Source organism: Diadema antillarum, unplaced genomic scaffold, assembly GCF_040938485.1.
Source record: "Diadema antillarum isolate AM-2024a unplaced genomic scaffold, OU_Dant_1.0 seq00000454_RagTag, whole genome shotgun sequence".
Classification (NCBI taxonomy): Eukaryota; Metazoa; Echinodermata; class Echinoidea; order Diadematoida; family Diadematidae; genus Diadema; species Diadema antillarum.
In genome coordinates, this window is record NW_027271426.1 from 431375 (window position 1) to 443437 (window position 12063).

Below are 12063 nucleotides of genomic sequence, written 5' to 3' on the forward strand. Positions count from 1 at the left end.
GTTCATCAAATGAAGTGAGCAAGAAAGAGTGGATACATAGGGGTGGATGAGGCTTGAGATTTACAATGATATGAACATGTATTGAAGTTACAAACACAAACACAAGAAAATCAGGATAAGCAAAGGAATACAACAAAAATGGGCACCTAGGTGCTTACATGGTTCAATTTAGCTAGTCAGATAACAAAATCAAGTAGCAAACAGAATAGCAACATATTACGCATATCCAATGCAATGACCTGTTATGAGTTGTCTGACATCAAATACTAATTTAATGCAAGGAAGGTACAAACTGAGTATTCAAGATTATACATGTAATGAAAATAATATTCGATGCCATGTCAACATTCATAGATTTGGGTTTCAAGATAAACTTGAAGCTTTCAAAAATCTGTAGTAACATGCTTCAGGTACACTATAAAGTGCTTGGTCTACTGCTAATCATTTTACTCATTGCCATGCAGCATAACACAATATTGCATCCATACTCCAAAGTCAAATACACACATGTGACAGGTACTATGTAGGTACATAGTAGAAAGGTGGAATTTCATCACATTTTTGAATAGTATGTTGGCTACTGGCTACTAGGAGCAATACACATAATTCTTGTGTTGTGGACCTGTACATGTATTATGCTATCACATTTCTCCTGAGTCGAGTTCTAACTGCGAAGTGATACACAATAGCCTGCCTTGTATGATAATCATAAAGAACTTGATCACTTCTTACGAACATAGATGAAATTGCGTGGGGTACATCTTCACTACTCAAGTGATACATGAAGGATGCCAGTTGAAGACAATTATATCTTGTGTTTTCAAATTACCATTCACATTATAAAGACTGAAAGTAGTTTGATCCACAATATCTTGGTTAAATTTTCTATAGATTTTTTTTTCATTACCATGGGAACACATTAATTACATACCACATTTACCTGTAATAGTGGCCACATATGCCAAGTTCTAGGTCAACTCCTGAAAAAGCAAGAGAGTTGTTGTAACTTGGGTTGGAACCAGGTGCAAGCATGATTAGCAACAATACTGTTGACAGATATTTAGGCCAGGTGAGGTCATTTAGAACTAGTCTCCATGGCAATGTCACAGTTTGGTGCTCTATACATCCCTTGCCAACTTGTACACACTATGTGTGGGCGTGGTGTGTAATAATGGAATTAGCAGCTTTTCACATATTCAATACTTGTCTACATTATCATAAGTAAAACTAACTCCTTGAAAAGTGAATACATGTACATGTTTCAAAGAAGCATTAACCACTAATAGTATCAATATAAAGGTACCTTATCATTCATACATGGTACAGGTGTATAGTCAAAATACAACAATATCCAAATGGCAAATGTCTTGTGAAATAACATGGTCACTGTTATGAGGAGATCACAATTAATGGGTCAGTGCCTATTTCCCTATAACATTGTATGTACTTCTCAAGCAAATGCTGTTTTATTATGCAGACTTGATACGGGAAGGGCGGAGATGATAAATAAATGGTTGCATTATGGTTGACTCGGCAAATTTAGAAAATAAGGGATGGATGCCAAAGTTTCAAATCCTCCTTGTTTGTACAGGAGTCCCTTTTAAAATGGTCTCACCGCCATGCAATGTGGCCAGTAGTTGCGATTTAGAACGAAGATCAACTTGAAGACAAGATCAGCTGCACCCACAATGCCTTGAGGACTGTGCCCTGTGCTCCACAACTGCAGATACATGTACCTGAAGAGGGTATAATTTGCTTTCTCCAATAAGAAGGATGAAGGGCTGTGACTGCGGATGTTCTGTGTCGACCACATATGAGTAGTTAAAACAGTCCTTCCTGGAAGAACGAAAAAGGCAGGCATATATGGAAACAGCGTAAAAAATTTTAAGACATATTGATGTGCACTATTTTCTTATGCCTTTATACACATGATATTTCCAGTAATTTTGTATCATATATTTACTAGCACCTCCAGCAAACTAGGAGCAAGAGTGACCAAGATCAGAAGGTCATTCTTTAAAGCTGAAGATCTACATGTACTATGCACATGCAGGAGTGAGTCAAACATGATATCTGGAACAGGGGACAAAATTGTTTCAGAAGGGAATGGGGAGGTAGTACAGGCCTGTAAGAAAGCTACAGATCACAACAGAACAATTCACACAATTCTGGCCTTCATGGTGCTATTTGTTTGTTTGTTTGTTTTTTTTTTTCCCATGTCTAGCTTAATTACAAACCAGAACTGTCTTTGCAAAGAAGTGTAACTTTGTCTTAAGTCAATTCTTTTTTTGACCAACCCCCCCCCAAAAAAAAAAAAATAAATAAATAAATAAAATAAAATAAAATAAAAGTGACAGACAATTTTACATTCAAAGTTATATTTGACATGCATTTTCATGTCCTCCGAAACTGATTGAATTGGTATGGGCCGATTACTAGACATAGGCACCTATGGTACACTATAATATACACTATTAAAATGATTGATTGGTCCATGCTGCATATTGTCATACCTGTCAAATGTATGGGATGTTGCCATACTGTATAAAGAAAGAGAAGAATCTACATACATGTACATTTCCTTGAATGAAGGGTCAGGGTAAAGATTAAAAGATGTGCCTTCACAGAAATTTCACTCTTTAGTTCTAGGTGACATACAAAATAATGTACCTGTGTTGTCATTAGAATTATCAGGTACGGTACAATACATGTACCATCACTTCCAAAATAAAGTTGTTGTTTTTTCCTCCCACAGGAGTAAGGTCAAGTTCTGAACAATGGTTATGGTATAAATGTACCTAGAATGTCAATCTTTTGAATAATGCACTTTCAGTAAATCCTGAAAGCTGAAACTCACAGCTTTCCAGTCAATGAGTGAGCTTGCATCAAAGCCTGGTCAGGGATGCAGCCTCCTTTGCATGGTCTTTCTGCATTCGCTGAATAGGGGGGAAGCAGATTCAATCACCGTTTACCTGAGGGTAAATGATATTCATACAAGTGAGGTGTTATACAAATGATGTGTTATACATGTACAATGCATTATAACGTTATTTCCTTACATGAATGGGGGAACTTTTTACTCAGCACAAGGAAAATGTAATATAAACAGGTCTCTTTTAAAAAGCACCTTAGCCCTTCACTCCCATAACCAACACCACATGCAGGAATTGATTGCCTGAACTTTTGATATCTGTTTTTTGCTCTTAAATTGCTCTTTTTGCAGTACATTGTAGGTGCTACTAAAATGCCAAGTGCTTCATGAAACTATTCATGAAAATATACATTTGGTATTGCTACCAACATGAATTAACGCACTGAATTACCTGCAGAACACAATACAGAGTGTCATCTTTCCTACCGAGGAACACAAAGGACTGGCACAGCCTCCCATAAGAAGTAATGGCTGCTTCAACCCTTGATACAATATGTCAAGGATCAGCAATTAACCAACCACTGCATCACTGGCATTTAAATTGTATGAATGAGGGTACCACCTATCGGCACCCTATGAATTTGCAGCTCATTTATTCCAAAAGTATAAAACAAATTCACCAAAGTTTTTCCTCAAATAAGCTGTAAATACTGCAGTTTCAAATCTTGTGACCGTTCTGTTGATTCCAAATCTCTGTTGTAAAATTATGCAATTTTAGTACGTGCGATGCATTTTCTTCGCGTGGCTGAAAAAGGGTACCTCACGATCTGCACCCCTTCCCTCCATAGGTAATACATGTGAATTTCATAGTCATGCGTTATACTGTGTGGATGTGTAATTGAAACGTGTTTAGTTTGTTTTGTTGGCTTGATTTTCGTTTCTTTGTTACTGTTTTCATAGATATAAAATGGCACTTAATCCCACGCGTACCTTTTTGTTCTATACGCAAACAGCCATGATACGCAGGGTGTCGATGTACCCTGCCGATAGCTGGTACCCTTACCATACATTGAAGAAACCGTCCAAGTCTATTGATTGTGGGAAATGTGGGCATCTTTGGAAAGGCAAGACAAGATAATGCACACATATGCTTACCAGCTACAGTACAGTTACAGTTAAAGTGATTTTAAAACATTACCCTTAACTTGGTCAGACTCGGCCTGAGACTCATGAGAGGATTTGATTCACTTTCTAACAAGACAAATCAGTCCTACTTCACTGCCTGTCTGATGATGCGAGACTGAACGCAAGTAAATTCAAGTAGATTGTCTTTGTCATGCCAATGCCAATGGACAAAGTTGTGGTTATGTGTATGCATTTATACCAGTGCGGTTGCAGTATGGCAGCACAAAAACACCTACGTAGTACATGACCTAGATCTAGGCCTATAGAGGCAGAGTCAATACCCAGAACATACCTAAAGGGCCTAATGCACATTAGGTCTAGAAACTTTAGACTAGAGTCTAGAACTATGTCTAACGTAATAACGTATTAGCTCTAATTAACGCCAAATTTTTACTTATGAATTACTTTCTAATTCAAAAAAATTTTCCCTCTAGGCAGGGCCTACATTATTTTAATTTTATTAGAAATAATTCAAAAATACTCTATGATATCAAATATATCTCACGTTAGAGTGTCTAGTCTACTAAGAAGCATATTGTAACGTTGAATATGTTGTATACGCCTGCCTACATAACTTTTTTTTTTTTTTTTTTTTTTTTTTTTTTTTTTTTTTTAATGAGGATGTTAGGGCCAGGCCCTACCGCCAGACTACCGGTATACAATCGACCATATTGTGGTCCATTTATCGGCTATCCTGGGTTTTAGGGGTCTAAATTATTTTGGGCTTCTAACTTCAGCATAGGCATAAATACGGACTATGGAAAGCCAAAATGGTTTCACCCTACTAACCCTAACCCTAACCCAAACCCTAACCCTAACCTAACCCAAACCCTAACCCAAACCCTAACCCAAACCCTAACCCTTACCCAAACCCAAACCCTAACCCTGACCCAAACCCTAGCCCGAACCCTAACCATACCCTATAACCCTAACCCTAATCCTATTTGGCTTTCCACAGTCCGTGTCTATGCCTGTGCTGAAGTTAGAAGCCCAAAATAATTTAGACCCCTAAAACCCAGGATAGCCCACCCATTTATCATATGAGAAGCCCTTCCCATCTATGGACCCCATACATTACTGGTCATTAGTAGGTGTTGGACTAGTCGGATAGTAGGAGTGCTCCTACTGGACCTAGTAGTTCTAGATCTACTCTAGACTTCAAGGCTTCAGACTCAGTACCACGTTGGCAGAATACGCTAGACATAGATACGCGTATATGGGACTGTGATATTGATAGACTGCTTTCTTTCGCTGGCGAGTCTGCGTCTATGGCAAAATACGTGGAAAGTTACAATCTGCAATGTAGCCTCTGCAAGAGAGTGACCGCTGTCAAGGGTCGAAACAAATGGCAAAACCTTGAGAAAACCAAACGAGCAACTTACCATTTAGCCCGATTTCATCACCAATGGTCTCCAATTCGACATTTTCCTCAGGAGTGTTTTTGTGAACATAATTGAGTTTATTGTACAAAAGTTGTCTTTTCTGGACGTCTTCGTTCCGCTCTTCGATCGACGTGTTGTACCTTCGCGAGACTCTTTTTCAAGCTAAAGTTTATGACCCCACCCACATAATAACGTCACGAACTATACTCTATCATGATTGGTCAATAGCAACCTCGCCGCAGCGGCAGACTAGAAAAATCGCTCAGCGGAGCGATTCGAGAAAACCGCTTGCGGTTGCCGCTCTAAAAAGTCACCGCTACCGCTCCAGTGTGAACGGTTGTACATGAACAACACGCGAGGGATTTTTGCGGCACGCCGCTGCCGCTACCGCTGCCGCAAAACCGCTCCAATGTGAACGGCCCTTTAACAGAAATTAGGGGCGCAATTTTCGCGCTTGCCCCGGGCGCCGTTTTCCCTAGATACGCCACTGCACTCCACTCCACTCACACAATGAATGCAATGTACCGATCAGCATAATAACGTAGTTATACAGGAAATGTATCTGCAAAGAACAATGAATGTTTTTGCCACATGCACTCTACCACCAGCCTGAACCAAAGAGGAAGGCCTAATTTGCTCGCCTAGATCCTCGTTGCCCGAATAATATGTGCGTGTTTGCTTGTATGCGTTTGTGGTTGCGTTCGTGCATGTGGGCGTTTGTCTGTTAAAAGGAGTGGTAAAAGTGATTCGTCTCTATGGTAGAAGAGACGTTCATCGATTAAATGACGCTTCAGTCGGGATGAAAAATACTTCATGATTCCACCAATTCCTCTGTGCCACAAAGGATGTAAGAAAGTTTCATTAGACTGATTTCGTAATTAAGAATTATTGCTTTTTGTATACATGACAAGCTTAAAGGTCCTGTTTACCTTTGGGAACAGTGATTTGAAAAATATTCAAGATATCACATTTGATGCATATGTGTAGGTCTGTTGTATCACAAAAGACGCAATAAAACCTAAAATAAAAGGAGATATCAGTATTTTGTCTCAATAAACCATAACTGCAGACGGTATAGTATGGAAAATAAAATTATTACCACTATTGTTCACATTTTGTGTAATTAACAATACTTAATATCGATTATACGGATTCAAATATTTACAGTGGTTGTTTCTATCCTAAACTGTCATTTTAGAACCATTTTGATTGTAAAGCACTAATGCCGGGATTTGTTTCATCTGCCAATGGTAAATTATGCCTTTAAAGTTGTACTCATCCTCCCCATTCTCTTCCAAAGGCATCATAATGGGAGCATTCGTCGTCTGCTGGTTACCGTTCTTCCTGCTCTACGTCATCAAGCCCTTCTGTGTGGACTGCCACATCCCACTGGCCCTGGAGCGCTTCGTGCTCTGGCTGGGCTACCTCAACAGCCTGCTCAACCCGATCATCTACATCTGCTGCAAGCCGCTCTTCAGACTCACGTTCAAGCGGATCCTCCTCTTGCGATACTGCAGGTGGGTTGGTGCTGGGCTGGTGGGTGCGGCTATTATTACTAGATGGATTGGCTGTTTCGGATGCTGCTCAGATACCATGATACTCTATGAAAAAAAAAAAGACATAATTTTCTACACATAAAAAGTCCCCACACATTAACTAACATACGAACAAACCGAACAGAAAAGAAAAAAATGCCCACATCATGATGTGACCCGTCCACATTGACTAAAGAAATTATCTATTATGGGATTTTGTGTCTCTTTGTTACAGTCTATTGGGACGTTGCAAGAAATTCGAGTTGCAATCGATTGCCAATATTTATTACAATACATCAGTTGCAACTTGCAGTCAATCAGAAGTTGCGTTGCTAGAAGGGAATTCTCAATTAACTGCAACTTGCAATTGATTGCGAATTTTCAATCAATTGCAAGACTTGCGATTACTATAATTTTCTTTTTTTTGTGGGGGGGGGGGGATTTGCAGTCGATTGCATCTTTCTTGCAGCAGCACCCCTATGTGTTTTTGTGACGGTGTATCAATTTTGATAAGTGGTTTTTGGTTATACATTTTAAAACTGTTTTGGGTATACATGTCTATTATATAGTTCAACGAGAAATTATGCAGACATTGAGAAGCAGCTGCGCCATAGATGATGATGTGATGTTAAGTGCTGCGAAACAACTTATAGTTTGTAAAAGCGATATACAAACGTATTTATTGTATTGTATTGCGTTGTATTGTATCACACAGTACGATCCATTCCAATTTGCTTACTCAGTGGACTGAATTCATGAAACATTAGCCACATTTTATATGCACAGCTTTTAAAACTTTTCATTTTGGCATGGAGATCCCACGTACACATCGAAGATAAATAATATTTGTGATGTTGTACAACCTGCTCCCTTAATTTCAAAGGAGTACATTTAATACATGAAAGATATATGGAGATATTATACAAAGCCTAAAAAACCTCATATTTGATAGTCTCATTTGATATACCGGTTAGGTCTACTCGCTTGTGCAGCATATTTTATGTTTCACAAGCTAAATTCAGACCGAGAGCGTTTCTTCAGACGTACGATTACATGGAAGGAAATAATTCATATATCCTATCTATACTGACCAACCCCTTTTAAGAAATAAAAGGAGAAAAATGGCGTGTTGTAGGTGACAATGTAAACTTAACGAGGAGAATAAACAGAAAGAAGGGTTACAAGTAGGCCTTAGATAGCTATCTGTAAACAAAACGTACACGGATGAGTATAATGCATGCATCTCGTTTTCGAATACTTCAGTACATTACTCGAAAAAAAAAACACCTCAGCAAATATACCTGTAAGTGTGCATTTTGAGATGCCAACAGCGCTACGTCATTATTTGGACAGGGAGAAGTGATCGATGAATTCGACCCCCCCCCCCCAAAAAAAAAAAAGGAAAGCAAAACAAATCTGACCATAAAAGAATAATGCTGTCAATTTTTGGAATGTAGACGGAGATGTTGAGAGAAGAAAAATGTAGCTTATGTAAAACCAATCATAAGTAAAAAGGATTTAATGAATCATCTCTTTTCCCGGGTCCTTTTTTATTTTCATACTAAGAATGTCTGTAAACTTATTTCAGGAATCGAGATTTTAAGTACTAGCGGTGAAAAGAAGAAGTAGAGACAGAAAAAAGCACACACATTTGGACCACTTTCACGCCCGATTTATTTTCATTCAGCCCTGTCCTTCGCGGTGCAAGTAGTAAATAAGAGAGAAAGAAGTGATAGGAAAAAAAATCTATGTCCACGGTCGATTTTTTTCGGTCGTGTGCTCGCTGTCTTTAAAGGGTATCCACTGAGATTCAAATCTTTTACACCTAGCATGCTTAAAGTCAGGTTCTGACGTCAGCTAACGATAGTGTATATTATGTGATGATACATCATATCATTTTTCGTTTCATTTCTGCACCTACTCCCCCTTTCCACAAAAAAAAAGACAAAGCACATAGACAATAAGACAATTCACCCATTCACCTGAGCGTTCCTTTAATACGTGTATTTCAAACCAGGAATTCCGTTTGCTGAGCTGTTGGTTGTTTGTATATTTCTGAAAGATCTTTAATATTTTTTTTTCACACGTTAAATCGTATTTGTTATGCTTAGATGGGGATTTAAAGCATTCTGGAATCTTATGCCTTGGAATTTTTACAGAGATCATCTCTTAAATACATCCAGCAACGTACATTGTAGATATTTTTGTTTTTAATTGTCCGATGGCTACTGCCAGAAAGCAAGTAACAAATGAATAATTCATCAAAAGATTGCATTATCTGATAATTTGTGAGAAATAAGGATCAGACTTCTGCATTCGAAAATCATTTGAATTGAATTGAATTGAATTGAATTGAATTCGTTAATCGAACCGTGGTGCGAAAGTCAATAGCCTCTATTCGATTGTCCATTCTATTCGACGTTGTATTCATTGTATCAAAACAGATTTGATTGAACGGAGTTTCATATGTATAAAGGGATGCTGTTCGTCCGATGGTTCGCTATTCCGAAGGGCAGTTATTCCGAAGGGTCGTTAATCCGAAACGCAGAAATTCCCTATACCTAGAGGTTCGTTAATCCGAAAATGAAAAAGGGTTCGTTGATCCGAACATTTGTGCCGTTATTCCGAAGGTTCGTTATTCCGAAGATTCGTTAATCCTTAAATGAAATTCGGAACAATGAACCTTCGGAATAACGAATCTTCGGACTAAAGAGCCTTCGGAATAACGAACCTTAGGAGTAACGAGCTGCAACCGTATACAGTGGGACGGTTCAAGGAAATTCTAGAAGCACAGTAAAAAGCTTGAGAGGTCCACGAAGAATCAGTTGTTTGAATGTTCCCCATGGGAATCGATCCATATCACGTGGCATACGATGATTTTCTTCTCTCGTGATATCCGACGTTGGACCCATCCCTTATTCGATCTATAATCTTAAAGACAAACTTCGGCAAAAATGCACCTCCATGATTACGTTGACTTTGAAAGGGAAAGTAGATTTAATCGTACCTATATCATTTAATATACCCCCCCCATCACTTCATTTCGTTTTATTTCAATTCCAACACATATGATTACAACATTTAAATACACACAATTCAATGAAAAACAATCTGTGAGGAGTGATAACGATTTTGTTAATTTCAAGACGAATAGGTTCCAAAAAAATTGCTCAAAATAGAAAAGTTGATCTGAAAGTCAAATGTTTTAGAACTTCCTATGATGTCAACTATGTGTTAAAGGAAGTATCGACATTTCTCATATGGCAGATTGATAACACAAATTCTTAGTCCACAGTCGAATTCCAAACCTTGCGATTGGTCATCGACAAACCTCGACAGCGCCCTCGTTCGGCATTGTTAAGGTTCGACTGAATAATGTCCTCAACTTCATCCCTGTAAATCCATAACAGTATATCACCTTTACACTAATGCTGTCTGCTTTCTTATGTCTCCTAGGAAACAGGGCCAGTGGAAGCTGACTAACCCGGCTCACAAGGGAATCCTCGTTAATTCTTCCCGCCAGAATCGACCCAACTCATCGTCTGACGGGCCAAACGGCACTCGGCGGAAGAAACCCGGCCGGGTTATGTTTGCGGACTGTCCGCGCGGGGAACTCGTCGGGGCTCACCACGGTGGAGAGACGTCGCTCTCTCGAACCCCGACGCTGCCGCCAGAGCGAAACAGCGACGGCGTCGTCACCTACAGGAATTTCCCGACGCGGAGTACCGGCGATAGCCACAACGCAATCCATTTCATCGAGCACGTCAAAGCAGCAGCAGGCGACAAGGTTAACAACAACTCGTGGATAACGCGCAACAAGTACGAAGCGCGCAATGACTGTCGCAAGTGCTCCAAGACCAAGACCTCCGGCAAGCGCGCACCCAAAGGTCATTCAAAATCGTGCAGAACCAGCTGTGAGGGCAGCATTCACAGCTCATCACACGACGTCAGTGGCTCCAAATTCTGCTGCAGAGTGTCGAAAAATAGCTTGTCTTCGGACGAATGTCAGGCGAGGAACGTGGACATGGCAAGAGCCGTCGACCTCGCAGTGGAAGAAGCGCGCGAGGCGATCAACCACTGTAGCAGCGATGGCGCTCCTTTCAGAGCCAACACGGACACTAATAGCCACACACGGACAACAGTGTGCGTTGTGGAATCACCATTCAGTGACGATGTCTTAGCAGAAAAAGCGCAGACAGTGAACACCACAAAGCAGCTTGGAAAGACCACGGACACTCAAGGAATGAAGGAGGAAGCAAATTCGGACGATGGGATTATGTTTCGAGAAATTCTAGTGTGAAAAAACTGCGAAATCTCTTTCAAACTATAGAAATAAACAAACGAAAAGTAAAGATTTGAGCTTAATCTTTCGCTCGATAAGTTCTGGTGATTTCCATTTGTCTCTTTGCTTGTGGAAAAAAAGAACAGTGCAAAGGCGTCTCTTGAGTGCATTTGTGAGAATCACTAGAATGCAGTGTGATTAGTAAAATCAAACGAACAGAATAAGGGAGTCATTAGGTATTTATTCTTGTTTACATTCTTTTCACTGTAAAATTATATTGGGCACAACTACATAACATATGCGAATTATAGGTGAGATGATAAGTCATCAAATCAAAACTTTCTTCAAAATAGGCTATCTTTCACACTAATCAGGTCTTTGGTCAATGAATTAGGAACTACAACAAGCTTTCACCCCTCAAAGTTGTCATATTGGGGGTGATTACAACACAACAAACATTTAATGAAGGATTTGAAGGATTAAAGTTTTTGTTTTGATTTCTTGATTTCTTTTATTCTTACGAATGAACTGTGGTGAAGACTAATGGTGCAATGCGACAATTGCGAGTTAATTTATTCATCGTCACCTCTACTCATTCACATAGTACGTGGTTGCTAGTAACATCACGGCTTCAAGTAAACACTTTGAAACTTATACGTCATTACTTTCCTATTTTTGGTAAGATTTTGATAAAAGTCCCCAGTATTCTGTTTGTTCGATTTTAGTCTACTCGACTTTCTATGAAATCTCACTCGAGATATATAGGCCTATTATGCTATCACGCACCAAGTTTTGAGGCCGACAGAA

The 12063-nt window shown here is 39.4% G+C and overlaps 1 protein-coding gene across 1 annotated transcript; it reads left to right on the forward strand.

The window, feature by feature from the left end:
• Nucleotides 1-6747: 6747 nt before the first annotated feature.
• LOC139732853 (uncharacterized) lies at nucleotides 6748-11274 on the forward strand. Its single transcript, XM_071643692.1, has 2 exons — nucleotides 6748-6956; nucleotides 10431-11274. Exons 1-2 carry the CDS (start codon nucleotides 6748-6750, stop codon nucleotides 11272-11274), a joined length of 1053 nt encoding a protein of 350 aa, XP_071499793.1.
• The last annotated feature ends 789 nt before the right edge of the window (nucleotides 11275-12063 follow it).